Here is a 14898-nt window from a genome sequence, read left to right on the forward strand (position 1 = left end):
TAGAGTGATGTAGTAATGTAGGGTGGTGGTAGGGGGGAGACAGTAGAGTGATGTAGTAATGCAGGGTGGTGGTAGGGGGGAGACAGTAGAGTGATGTAGTAATGCAGGGTGGTGGGTGGGGAGACAGTAGAGTGATGTGGTAATGTAGGGTGGTAGAAGGAGACAGTAGAGTGATGTAGTAATGCAGGGTGGTGGTAGGAGGAGACAGTAGACTGATGTAGTAATGCAGGGTGGTGGTAGGAGGAGACAGTAGAGTGATGTAGTAATGCAGATGGTGGTGGTGGTGGTAGGAGGAGACAGTAGAGTGATGTAGGGGGGAGACAGTAGAGTGATGTAGTAATGCAGGGTGGTGGTAGGAGGAGACAGTAGAGTGATGTAGGGGGGAGACAGTAGAGTGATGTAGTAATGCAGGGTGGTGGTAGGAGGAGACAGTAGAGTGATGTAGTAATGCAGGGTGGTGGTAGGAGGAGACAGTAGAGTGATGTAGGGGGGAGACAGTAGAGTGATGTAGTAATGCAGGGTGGTGGTAGGAGGAGACAGTAGAGTGATGTAGTAATGCAGGGTGGTGGTAGGAGGAGACAGTAGAGTGATGTAGTAATGCAGGGTGGTAGGAGGAGACAGTAGAGTGATGTAGTAATGCAGGGTGGTGGTAGGAGGAGACAGTAGGGTGGTGGGGGGTGGTGGTGGGGAGACAGTAGAGTGATGTAGGGTGGTGGGGGGGAGACAGACAGTAGAGTGATGTAGGGTGGTGGTAGGGGGGAGACAATAGAGTGATGTAGGGTGGTGGGGGGGAGACAGACAGTAGAGGACTGTATGTAACATGGTCGACCTGATTTCCACAGTTTTGTCCTCAACTGCATGTTGGACTTTACTTTTTCACAGGTCTGTCTGTCTCTCTGTGTGTGTCTGTCTCTCTGTGTGTGTCTGTCTCTCTGTGTGTGTCTGTCTCTCTGTGTGTGTGTGTGTGTGTGTGTGTGTGTGTGTGTCTCTTTGGAAGACACTCTCCCTCTACACACACCTTGTGTAGTGTGTGTGCCTGTGCTGAGCTTTCTGTTCTGCTGGTAGTGTATCTAACGTCTCTCTTCTCTCCTCCTCCGCTGCCATGCTTCAGCCTAGTGACCTGCGCAAGCACCGCAGGAAGGTAATCTAGAGACCACGCTAGTTACTGCTCTCTCTCTCTGACCTCTACCCTGCCTGCCTGCCTGCACCTTCCCAACCATAACCTGTAGTCTAGTCTCTACACCACCCCTAAAACGTGACTTCCCAACCCCACACTTCCTTACTTCCTCAAACCTTGACCCCCCCCCCCCCCCCGTCACACGTGTCTCACCTCTACACTTCCCAAACCCTGAGTGTCTTGAACATCCTGAAATGAACATGTCACAAAGTGAGGGGAGACTGTTATTTTCTTCTTTCCAGGTTGAAGAACTAGTCTGTCTTCTCCTCTGTCCTCCCCATCCACTCAATACAGAGAGGGAGGAGACGCTTAAAAAAGCTCTACCCCTCTACCCCTTTTCCCGTTAGAAGACAGTGACTGACTGAGTGTCCCTGTGTTATGTCTAGTCTGCCCAGGACGACAAGACCACAATCCAGTGTGAGACGTCTCCTCCCACCACCCCGCGCTCCATGCGCCTGCACAAGGGGGCCAGCCACACTGCCAGCCATGAGGACATCAGGGACATCCGCAGGTAGGAAGCCCCTTTCTGCCTAACCAATATCTCACTCTGTTTTCTACAATAGCCATGTTTCTCTCTCTCTCTCCTTCTGTCGTTCTCTTATCTGTCCCGTTCATCCATCCCTTCATCCCTCTGTTTCTGATCTTTCAATCTATCTATCCACATCTCTCTCCCTCGCTTTCTCTCTTTCTCTCTGTATATCTCTCTATCGTTCATGCTCATCTCGATCCCCTTGTCTCTCTCGATCCCCTTGTCTCTCTCGCTCCCCTTGTCTCTCTCGCTCCCCTTCTCTATCTCGCTCCCCCTTCTCTCTCTGGCTCCCCTTCTCTCTCTGGCTCCCCTTCTCTCTCTCGATCCCCTTCTCTCTCTCGATCCCCTTCTCTCTCTCTCGCTCCCCCTTCTCTCTCTCTCGCTCCCCCTCTCTCTCTCTCGCTCCCCCTTCTCTCTCTCTCGCTCCCCCTTCTCTCTCTCTCGCTCCCCTTTTCTCTCTTCCTCTCACCCCTCCTCTCTCTGTCTCAGTATGACCACCCTACAGGACGGCCAGGGTAGTAACCCCAGCAGCAGTAACAGCAGTCAGGACTCTCTGAACAAGGCAGCCAAGAAGAAGAGCATCAAGTCCTCCATCGGGCGCCTCTTCGGCAAGAAGGAGAAGGGACGGCCAGGCCCCCCAGGGAGCAAGGAGTCCCCTGGCAGCCAAGGTCAGCCCCCCCAAAACATGCCTGCTGGTTCAAGTTCATTAGGCAGCAAACAGAAGAATACAAGCTGAAACAGGAAGGGACTACCTGCACCGACTTTAACCTCTGACCCTCCATCTCTCCTCACAGCTGGTACCCCCGAGGCAGAGACCTCTCCCCAGGATGCACCGGGGCTGGGCAAACTAGGCGGCCCCGCTGAGAAGAACAGGAAACTGCAGAAGAAGTAGGTGTTTCCACATCTTGTCACCACTTCTGTCAGAGATGCAACATAGATACATCAGTAGTGGTACTAGTGGAAGATAACTAGATGGAACCAGTCTAACAGTAGATAGTACTAGTGGTAGATAGACTGGTTCTGTCTAGTTAACAGTAGACCGTACTTGTGGTAGATTGGTTCTGTCTAGTTAACAGTAGAGAGACTGGTTCCGTCTAGATTAACAGTAGAGGGACTGGTTCCGTCTCGTTAACAGTAGAGGGACTGGTTCCGTCTCGTTAACAGTAGAGGGACTGGTTCCGTCTCGTTAACAGTAGAGGGACTGGTTCCGTCTCGTTAACAGTAGAGGGACTGGTTCCGTCTCGTTAACAGTAGGGGACTGGTTCCGTCTCGTTAACAGTAGGGGACTGGTTCCGTCTCGTTAACAGTGGGGGACTGGTTCCGTCTCGTTAACAGTGGGGGGAGTTAACAGTGGGGGGACTGGTTCCGTCTCGTTAACAGTGGGGGGACTGGTTCCGTCTCGTTAACAGTGGGGGGACTGGTTCCGTCTCGTTAACAGTGGGGGGGACTGGTTCCGTCTCGTTAACAGTGGGGGGACTGGTTCCGTCTCGTTAACAGTGGGGGGACTGGTTCCGTCTCGTTAACAGTGGGGGGACTGGTTCCGCCTCGTTAACAGTGGGGGGACTGGTTCCGCCTCGATTAACAGTGGGGGACTGGTTCCGCTCTCGTTAACAGTGGGGGACTGGTTCCGTCTCGTTAACAGTAGGGGGACTGGTTCCGCCTCGTTAACAGTAGGGGGACTGGTTCCCTCGTTAACAGTAGGGGGACTGGTTCCGTCGTTAACAGTAGGGGGACTGGTTAGTTAACAGTAGAGGGACTGGTTCCGTCTCGTTAACAGTAGAGGGACTGGTTCCGTCTCGTTAACAGTAGAGGGACTGGTTCCGTCTCGTTAACAGTAGAGGGACTGGTTCCGTCTGGGCTAACAGTAGAGGGACTGGTTCAGTCGCGAACAGTAGGGGGACTGGTTCCGTTAACAGTAGAGGGACTGGTTCCGTTAACAGTAGAGGGACTGGTTCCGGTTAACAGTAGAGGGACTGGTTCCGTCTCGTTAACAGTAGAGGGACTGGTTCCGTCTCGTTAACAGTAGGGGGACTGGGTTCCAGTAGAGGGACTGGTTCCGTTAACAGTAGGGGGACTGGTTCCGTCTCGTTAACAGTAGGGGGACTGGTTCCGTCTCGTTAACAGTAGAGGGACTGGTTCCGTCTCGTTAACAGTAGAGGGACTGGTTCCGTCTCGTTAACAGTAGGGGGACTGGTTCCGTCTCGTTAACAGTAGGGGGACTGGTTCCGTCTCGTTAACAGTAGGGGGACTGGTTTCCGTTAACAGTAGGGGGACTGGTTCCGTCCTCGTTAACAGTAGGGGGACTGGTTCCGTCTCGTTAACAGTAGAGGGACTGGTTCCGTCCGTAACAGTAGAGGGACTGGTTCCGCTCGTTAACAGTAGAGGGACTGGTTCCGGTTAACAGTAGAGGGACTGGTTCCGTCTCGTTAACAGTAGAGGGACTGGTTCCGTCTCGTTAACAGTAGAGGGACTGGTTCCTCGTTAACAGTAGGGGGACTGGTAGAGGGACTGGTTCCGTCTCGTTAACAGTAGAGGGACTGGTTCCGCCCTCGTTAACAGTAGGGGACTGGTTCCGCTTAACAGTAGGGGGACTGGTTCCGTCTCGTTAACAGTAGGGGGACTGGTTCCGTCTCGTTAACAGTAGAGGGACTGGTTCCGTCTCGTTAACAGTAGAGGGACTGGTTCCGTCTCGTTAACAGTAGAGGGACTGGTTCCGTCTCGTTAACAGTAGAGGGACTGGTTCCGTCTCGTTAACAGTAGAGGGACTGGTTCCGTCTCGTTAACAGTAGAGGGACTGGTTCCGTCTCGTTAACAGTAGAGGGACTGGTTCCGTCTCGTTAACAGTAGAGGGACTGGTTCCGTCTCGTTAACAGTAGAGGGACTGGTTCCGTCTCGTTAACAGTAGGGGGGACTGGTTCCGTCTCGTTAACAGTAGGGGGGACTGGTTCCGTCTCGTTAACAGTAGGGGGACTGGTTCCGTCTCGTTAACAGTAGAGGGACTGGTTCCGTCTCGTTAACAGTAGAGGGACTGGTTCCGTCTCGTTAACAGTAGAGGGACTGGTTCCGTCTCGTTAACAGTAGGGGGGACTGGTTCCGTCTCGTTAACAGTAGAGGGACTGGTTCCGTCTCGTTAACAGTAGAGGGACTGGTTCCGTCGTTAACAGTAGAGGGACTGGTTCCGTCTCGCTAACAGTAGAGGGACTGGTTCCGTCTCGTTAACAGTAGAGGGACTGGTTCCGTCTCGTTAACAGTAGAGGGACTGGTTCCGATCTCGTTAACAGTAGAGGGACTGGTTCCGTCTCGTTAACAGTAGAGGGACTGGTTCCGTCTCGTTAACAGTAGGGGGACTGGTTCCGTCTCGTTAACAGTAGAGGGACTGGTTCCGTCTCGTTAACAGTAGAGGGACTGGTTCCGTCTCGTTAACAGTAGAGGGACTGGTTCCGTCTCGTTAACAGTAGAGGGACTGGTTCCGTCTCGTTAACAGTAGAGGGACTGGTTCCGTCGTTAACAGTAGAGGGACTGGTTCCGTCTCGTTAACAGTAGAGGGACTGGTGTTTTCTGCTTCCATCGAATAGATATGAATCTCGATCAACCATAGATCTTGCTGTACTAGAGAGGTCAATCTTGCTCAGATAGGTCTGGTTGATGGCTCCAGCCATGCTGCTGTTTATGCTTGTGTGTTCTATATGTCCGTTGTAGATCTGCCCCCAGCACTGTAACAGCCCTGTGTTGCTCTATGCTCACCCTGCCGTGTAGCACACTGCCACTCGCTCTCTCACACACAGCCCCATGCTGTCCCTCCCTGGTCTCATGTCCCCTCTCCATGCTGTCCCTCCTAGGGTCCTGGTCTCATGTCCCCGCCCCATGCTGTCCCTCCCAGGGTCCTGGTCTCATGTCCTCCGCTCCATGCTGTCCCTCCCTGGTCTCATGTCCCCTCTCCATTCTGTCCCTCCCTGGGTCCTGGTCTCATGTCTCCTCTCCATGCTGTCCCTCCCTGGTCTCATGTCCCCTCTCCATTCTGTCCCTCCCTGGGTCCTGGTCTCATGTCCCCTCTCCATGCTGTCCCTCCCAGGGTCCTGGTCTCATGTCCCCGCTCCATGCTGTCCCTCCCTGGTCTCATGTCCCCTCTCCATGCTGTCCCTCCCAGGGTCCTGGTCTCATGTCCCCTCTCCATGCTGTCCCTCCCTGGGTCCTGGTCTCATGTCCCCCTTCTCCATGCTGTCCCTCCCTGGGTCCTGGTCTCATGTCCCCTCTCCATGCTGTCCCTCCCTGGTCTCATGCCCCATGCTGTCCCTCCCAGGGTCCTGGTCTCATGTCCCTTCTCCATGCTGTCCCTCCCTGGGTCCTGGTCTCATGTCCCTCTCCATGCTGTCCCTCCCTGGTCTCATGTCCCCGCCCCATGCTGTCCCTCCCTGGTCTCATGTCCCTCTCCATGCTGTCCCTCCCTGGTCTCATGCCCCGCCCCATGCTGTCCCTCCCTGGTCTCATGTCCCCTCTCCATGCTGTCCCTCCCTGGTCTCATGTCCCCTCTCCATGCTGTCCCTCCCTGGTCTCATGTCCCCTCTCCATGCTGTCCCTCCCTGGTCTCATGTCCCCTCTCCATGCTGTCCCTCCCTGGTCTCATGTCCCCTCTCCATTCTGTCCCTCCCTGGGTCCTGGTCTCATGTCCCCTCTCCATGCTGTCCCTCCCAGGGTCCTGGTCTCATGTCCCCGCTCCATGCTGTCCCTCCCTGGTCTCATGTCCCCTCTCCATGCTGTCCCTCCCAGGGTCCTGGTCTCATGTCCCCTCTCCATGCTGTCCCTCCCTGGGTCCTGGTCTCATGTCCCCTTCTCCATACTGTCCCTCCCTGGTCTCATGTCCCCGCTCCATGCTGTCCCTCCCTGGTCTCATGTCCCTCTCCATGCTGTCCTCCCTGGTCTCATGCTCCATGCTGTCCCGTCCTGGTCTCATGTCCCCTCTCCATGCTGTCCTCCCTGGTCTCATGCTCCATGCTGTCCTCCCTGGTCTCATGCCCCATGCTGTCCCCTCCCTGGTCTCATGTCCTCCGCTCCATGCTGTCCCTCCCTGGTCTCATGTCCCCTCTCCATGCTGTCCCTCCCTGGTCTCATGTCCTCCGCTCCATGCTGTCCCTCCCTGGTCTCATGTCCCCTCTCCATGCTGTCCCTCCCTGGTCTCATGCTCCATGCTGTCCCTCCCTGGTCTCATGCCCCATGCTGTCCCTCCCTGGTCTCATGCCCCATGCTGTCCCTCCCTGGTCTCATGCCCCATGCTGTCCCTCCCTGGTCTCATGCCCCATGCTGTCCCTCCCTGGTCTCATGTCCCCTCTCCATGCTGTCCCTCCTAGGGTCCTGGTCTCATGTCCCCGCCCCATGCTGTCCCTCCCAGGGTCCTGGTCTCATGTCCTCCGCTCCATGCTGTCCCTCCCTGGTCTCATGTCCCCTCTCCATTCTGTCCCTCCCTGGGTCCTGGTCTCATGTCTCCTCTCCATGCTGTCCCTCCCTGGTCTCATGTCCCCTCTCCATTCTGTCCCTCCCTGGGTCCTGGTCTCATGTCCCCTCTCCATGCTGTCCCTCCCAGGGTCCTGGTCTCATGTCCCCGCTCCATGCTGTCCCTCCCTGGTCTCATGTCCCCTCTCCATGCTGTCCCTCCCAGGGTCCTGGTCTCATGTCCCCTCTCCATGCTGTCCCTCCCTGGGTCCTGGTCTCATGTCCCCTTCTCCATGCTGTCCCTCCCTGGGTCCTGGTCTCATGTCCCCTCTCCATGCTGTCCCTCCCTGGTCTCATGCCCCATGCTGTCCCTCCCAGGGTCCTGGTCTCATGTCCCTTCTCCATGCTGTCCCTCCCTGGGTCCTGGTCTCATGTCCCCTCTCCATGCTGTCCCTCCCTGGTCTCATGTCCCCGCCCCATGCTGTCCCTCCCTGGTCTCATGTCCCCTCTCCATGCTGTCCCTCCCTGGTCTCATGCCCCGCCCCATGCTGTCCCTCCCTGGTCTCATGTCCCCTCTCCATGCTGTCCCTCCCTGGTCTCATGTCCCCTCTCCATGCTGTCCCTCCCTGGTCTCATGTCCCCTCTCCATGCTGTCCCTCCCTGGTCTCATGTCCCCTCTCCATGCTGTCCCTCCCTGGTCTCATGTCCCCTCTCCATTCTGTCCCTCCCTGGGTCCTGGTCTCATGTCCCCTCTCCATGCTGTCCCTCCCAGGGTCCTGGTCTCATGTCCCCGCTCCATGCTGTCCCTCCCTGGTCTCATGTCCCCTCTCCATGCTGTCCCTCCCAGGGTCCTGGTCTCATGTCCCCTCTCCATGCTGTCCCTCCCTGGGTCCTGGTCTCATGTCCCCTTCTCCATACTGTCCCTCCCTGGTCTCATGTCCCCGCTCCATGCTGTCCCTCCCTGGTCTCATGTCCCCTCTCCATGCTGTCCCTCCCTGGTCTCATGCTCCATGCTGTCCCGTCCTGGTCTCATGTCCCCTCTCCATGCTGTCCCTCCCTGGTCTCATGCTCCATGCTGTCCCTCCCTGGTCTCATGCCCCATGCTGTCCCTCCCTGGTCTCATGTCCTCCGCTCCATGCTGTCCCTCCCTGGTCTCATGTCCCCTCTCCATGCTGTCCCTCCCTGGTCTCATGTCCTCCGCTCCATGCTGTCCCTCCCTGGTCTCATGTCCCCTCTCCATGCTGTCCCTCCCTGGTCTCATGCTCCATGCTGTCCCTCCCTGGTCTCATGCCCCATGCTGTCCCTCCCTGGTCTCATGCCCCATGCTGTCCCTCCCTGGTCTCATGCCCCATGCTGTCCCTCCCTGGTCTCATGCCCCATGCTGTCCCTCCCTGGTCTCATGTCCCCTCTCCATGCTGTCCCTCCCTGGTCTCATGTCCCCGCTCCATGCTGTCCCTCCCTGGTCTCATGCCCCCACTCCATGCTGTCCCTCTCTGGTCTCATGTCCCCTCTCCATGCTGTCCCTCCCTGGTCTCATGCCCCATGCTGTCCCTCCCTGGTCTCATGCTCCATGCTGTCCCATCCTGGTCTCATGCCCCGCTCCATGCTGTCCTCCCTGGTCTCATGCCCCATGCTGTCCCTCCCTGGTCTCATGCCCCATGCTGTCCCTCCCTGGTCTCATGCCCCCTCTCCATGCTGTCCCTCCCTGGTCTCATGCCCCCTCTCCATGCTGTCCCTCCCTGGTCTCATGTCCCCTCTCCATGCTGTCCCTCCCTGGTCTCATGTCCCATGCTGTCCCTCCCTGGTCTCATGCCCCATGCTGTCCCTCCCTGGTCTCATGTCCCCTCTCCATGCTGTCCCTCCCTGGTCTCATGCCCCCTCTCCATGCTGTCCCTCCCTGGTCTCATGCCCCATGCTGTCCCTCCCTGGTCTCATGTCCCCTCTCCATGCTGTCCCTCCCTGGTCTCATGCCCCATGCTGTCCCTCCCTGGTCTCATGCCCCTCTCCATGCTGTCCCTCCTGGTCTCATGCCCCCTCTCCATGCTGTCCCTCCCTGGTCTCATCCCCCATGCTGTCCCTCCCTGGTCTCATCCCCATGCTGTCCCTCCCTGGTCTCATGCCCCATGCTGTCCCTCCCTGGTCTCATGCCCCATGCTGTCCCTCCCTGGTCTCATGCCCCATGCTGTCCCTCCCTGGTCTCATGCCTCATGCTGTCCCTTCCTGGTCTCATGCTCCATGCTGTCCCTCCCTGGTCTCATGCCCCATGCTGTCCCTCCCTGGTCTCATGCCCCCTCTCCATGCTGTCCCTCCCTGGTCTCATGTCCCCTCTCCATGCTGTCCCTCCCTGGTCTCATGCCCCCTCTCCATGCTGTCCCTCCCTGGTCTCATGCCCCCTCTCCATGCTGTCCCTCCCTGGTCTCATGCCCCATGCTGTCCCTCCCTGGTCTCATGCCTCATGCTGTCCCTTCCTGGTCTCATGCTCCATGCTGTCCCTCCCTGGTCTCATGCCCCATGCTGTCCCTCCCTGGTCTCATGCCCCCTCTCCATGCTGTCCCTCCCTGGTCTCATGTCCCCTCTCCATGCTGTCCCTCCCTGGTCTCATGTCCCCTCTCCATGCTGTCCCTCCCTGGTCTCATGTCCCCTCTCCATGCTGTCCCTCCCTGGTCTCATGTCCCCTCTCCATGCTGTCCCTCCCTGGTCTCATGTCCCCTCTCCATGCTGTCCCTCCCTGGTCTCATGCCCCCGCTCCATGCTGTCCCTCCCTGGTCTCATGCCCCCTCTCCATGCTGTCCCTCCTTGGTCTCATGTCCTCCGCTCCATGCTGTCCCTCCCAGGGTCCTGGTCTCATGCCCCATGCTGTCCCTCCCAGGGTCCTGGTCTCATGCCCGTCCCGTCCACACAAACTCGATCTCCCGTCATACAATTCACTGTAGCTCCTCAGCCACACTGCCAGGATGTGATTTTGTAAGGGCCAGTTTCCCGGTCTCCTATTAATGAATGCTTGTTAGTGCAGAGGTGGACTCTACCTGTGTCTGTGAAACCAGCCCTATGTGTTTGTACAGCTTCATGCTTCTAGTTCAGCTTGATGTGATGCAGTGTATCAGCCAGGCTTCCATTTCACTTTCATTCATTCTGAACTAATGTCCCCTTTTTCCTTTAGGTAATCTAGGGGTGACTTGATCATAGCTGTATAACTTTCAAATATAAGGCGGTTGAATTAGTTTGGTGTTTTGAAGCAATCATTTAATGACCATTTTGATAGATCTACGTTAGTTTGATACAGTCAAAGACTGGTTCTCATTGGCCATTGCCACCAGGAGTCCAAGCTTGGTTCTCATTGGCCATTGCCACCAGGAGTCCAAGCTTGGTTCTCATTGGCCATCGCCACCAGGAGTCTAAGCTTGGTTCTCATTGGCCATCGCCACCAGGAGTCTAAGCTTGGTTCTCATTGGCCATCGCCACCAGGAGTCCAAGCTTGGTTCTCATTGGCCATCGCCACCAGGAGTTCAAGCTTGGTTCTCATTGGCCATCGCCACCAGGAGTCTAAGCTTGGTTGTCATTGGCCATCGCCACCAGGAGTCCAAGCTTGGTTCTCATTGGCCATCGCCACCAGGAGCTCTCCTATGCCTAGTTAGGTTATTTTTAATTGTCTTCAGTTCTTTTTATTTAGCTGATTCTGACTCTTATTTCATCCCTCTCTCATTCCATCTGTAGTCCAACGACAGGGTGAGTCATCTCCTCCATGTTGCTTGTTGCTTTGCCCTCTTTGGCTCTAAACAGTTGGCTTCATGCTGCCCTCACCAGCTCTCCTCACCAGCTCTCCTCAGACCTGATGTGTTTTCCTCTCTGCTATACCTAAAGTACCATCTCAACTAACAGGAATGTGTCTACCTGCCGTTTTTACAAAGCTTTCTCTGAACCTCTTCCGGTGTTAAGGTTCTAGGATGATCTTATCAGGGTTGGTGTCAATTCCATTTCAATTCAGAAAGTAAACTCAATTCCAAAATGTCCTAATTTGAAAAGCACGGTAGAGAATAGGATTTTCAGTGTACTTCCTGAATTCAAATGTTATATTTTGTCACGTGTTTGGTAAACACAGATGTAGACTAACAACCCTGGAAGTGACCACTAAGACACGGAGTCAGTCCTAGTGGTTTCTAGGTTTCTAGGTCAGATACTAGTGGGATCTTTCCACAGGTTAATGTGATGCTGCTATTAGAATTAAGTAGTGGATGCTGCCATCTTGTGGACCAAAATATATTACACACAAAAATAGACAAACTATCTGAAGGTTTTTTTCCCATGTATTTTGCTGCATGTATTCTGTCCTCTACTGACTGTTGTCTTATGGATGCATTCTAACACACGTTTTCCCCTAGTATTGAACCGTTGTGTGAACTCCATTTCCCATGATGCCTTTAGTCTGTTGGCCACAAAGATACTGGTTATGTAACAGTGGCTTGGCATAAAGGTGGGTCTCCTTCTAGACTGAGGAACAGGAGTGTCCACCAAATGTATTGATTTAAATGGGACTCCTGCCAAGCTTTGAAGTGGTCACCAGCTTTTAAACTTCTGACCTGTTTACCTGGCCAGAATGTTCTGGAAATGATCTGGGGTCGGTCTTTCTCTCTCTCTCCCTCTCTCTCTAGGTCTGACCTGCCGCAGGGTTAAAATCCTCAGCTTTCTCTCTCTTTTACCTCGGCATGTTTACAACAGTGTGTGTGTGCATGTGTGTGTGTGAGGTACTGTGTTTTCATGGTGTGCAGGTTGAGGTGTGTGTTAGGTGAAACGGGCTCTCTCTCTCTCTGTGTGTGTGTGTGTGTGTGTGTGTGTCTCTCTCTCTAACCATGTGTGTTGTTATAGGCATGAGTTGCTGGAGGAGGCTCGCAGGCAGAGTCTTCCCTTTGCCCAGTGGGACGGCCCTACTGTAGTGGTCTGGCTGGAGGTGAGACACACACACACCATCACTCATATGGACACACACACCATCACTCTCATATGTACACACACACCATCACTCTCATATGTACACACACACACCATCACTCTCACATGTACACACACCATCACTCTCATATGTACACACACACACCATCACTCTCATATGGACACACACCATCACTCTCATATGGACACACACCATCACTCTCACATGGACACACACACCATCACTCTCACATGGACACACACACCATCACTCTCACATGGACACACACACCATCACTCTCACATGGACACACACACACACCATCACTCTCATATGGACACACACCATCACTCTCACATGGACACACACACCATCACTCTCACATGGACACACACACCATCACTCTCACATGGACACACACACACCATCACTCTCACATGGACACACACACCATCACTCTCACATGTACACACACACACCATCACTCTCACATGGACACACACACACCATCACTCTCATATGGACACACACACACCATCACTCTCACATGGACACACACACCATCACTCTCACATGGACACACACACCATCACTCTCACATGGACACACACACCATCACTCTCACATGGACACACACACCATCACTCTCATATGGACACACACACACCATCACTCTCACATGGACACACACACCATCACTCTCATATGTACACACACACACCATCACTCTCATATGTACACACACACACACACCATCACACTCATATGGACACACACACACCATCACTCTCACATGGACACACACACACACCATCACTCTCACATGTATACACACACACACACACCATCACACTCATATGGACACACACACACCATCACTCTCACATGGACACACACACACCATCACTCTCACATGGACACACACACACCATCACTCTCATATGGACACACACACACCATCACTCTCACATGGACACACACACACCATCACTCTCACATGGACACACACACACCATCACTCTCATATGGACACACACACACCATCACTCTCATATGGACACACACACACCATCACTCTCATATGGACACACACACACCATCACTCTCATATGGACACACACACACCATCACTCTCACATGGACACACACACCATCACTCTCACATGGACACACACACCATCACTCTCATATGTACACACACACACCATCACTCTCATATGTACACACACACACACACACCATCACTCTCACATGGACACACACACCATCACTCTCACATGGACACACACACCATCACTCTCACATGGACACACACACCATCACTCTCACATGGACACACACACCATCACTCTCACATGGACACACACACACCATCACTCTCACATGGACACACACACACCATCACTCTCACATGGACACACACACACCATCACTCTCATATGTACACACACACACACACCATCACACTCATATGGACACACACACACCATCACTCTCACATGGACACACACACACCATCACTCTCATATGTACACACACACACACACCATCACACTCATATGGACACACACACACCATCACTCTCACATGGACACACACACACCATCACTCTCACATGTACACACACACACCATCACTCTCACATGGACACACACACACCATCACTCTCATATGTACACACACACACCATCACACTCACATGTACACACACACCATCACACTCACATGTACACACACACCATCACACTCACATGTACACACACACCATCACACTCACATGTACACACACACCATCACACTCACATGTACACACACACCATCACACTCACATGTACACACACACACCATCACTCTCATGTGCACGCGCACACATTCAAAACACAAAAATAACCCAATCCTTTCTCCTGTCCCCTCTCTGCCATCCTCTGTGTCCTCCCCTGCCATCCTCCCCTGCCATCCTCTGTGTCATCCTCTGTCTCCTCTGTAGCTGTGGGTGGGTATGCCAGCCTGGTACGTGGCGGCGTGTCGTGCCAATGTGAAGAGTGGTGCCATCATGTCTGCTCTGTCGGACACAGAGATCCAGAGGGAGATTGGCATCAGTAACCCCCTGCACCGCCTCAAACTGAGACTGGCCATCCAGGAGATCATGTCTCTCACCTCCCCCTCTGCCCCCCCGACCTCCAGAACCGTAAGAGAGAGAGAGACACACACACACACACACACAAGACAAAACACACACACACAAGACAAAACACACACACAAGACAAAACACACACACACACACGACAACACACACACACACAAACACGACAACACACACACACACACACAAGACAAAACACACACACAAACACACAAGACAAAACACACACACAAGACAAAACACACACACACACACACACACACACAACAAAGATACTGGTAGCTCCAAAGTTAAGACGGGCCAAAGAAGTCCAGTGCAGCCTTGGACCCTGGAGGACCCTGCCCTCTTCTTCCTCTCCTCACCACCTGATTGGAGCATGCTGCTGTCACTCCTCTAACCAGCTAATAACGTTTCTCACTGTAACCTTTCCACCAATCAGAGTTCACGGAGCGTCACTCACTCACAAGGACTTCCCTGATTGGGGCCTCACTCTTTTTCTCTCTCTCTCTCTCTCTCTCTTTCTCTCTCTCTTTCTTTCTCTCTTTCTTTCTCTCTGTGTCTCTCTCTAACTCTTACTCTCTCTCTCTGAATCATGTGATGTGATAATAACAATGCTGTTTGGTCTTATTTTCCTTCCCATCCTCCCTCTGTTTTTAATATAAACAAATCCTCACACCCCTGCCTCCCTCTCTTC

At 54.0% G+C, this 14898-nt stretch overlaps 1 protein-coding gene across 1 annotated transcript in view; it reads left to right on the forward strand.

The window, feature by feature from the left end:
- Positions 1-14898, forward strand: part of LOC115126579 (liprin-alpha-1-like) — a gene marked incomplete at its 5' end in the record, with an annotated part of 39393 nt that overhangs the window by 14509 nt on the left and 9986 nt on the right. The window contains 7 exon segments of the mRNA XM_065015115.1: positions 1112-1141; positions 1564-1688; positions 2196-2374; positions 2501-2594; positions 10848-10859; positions 11997-12078; positions 14048-14248. Of these exon segments, the coding sequence (XP_064871187.1) occupies positions 1112-1141; positions 1564-1688; positions 2196-2374; positions 2501-2594; positions 10848-10859; positions 11997-12078; positions 14048-14248 (723 nt within the window).

Source organism: Oncorhynchus nerka, unplaced genomic scaffold, assembly GCF_034236695.1.
Source record: "Oncorhynchus nerka isolate Pitt River unplaced genomic scaffold, Oner_Uvic_2.0 unplaced_scaffold_1688, whole genome shotgun sequence".
In the NCBI taxonomy this organism is placed as follows: Eukaryota; Metazoa; Chordata; class Actinopteri; order Salmoniformes; family Salmonidae; genus Oncorhynchus; species Oncorhynchus nerka.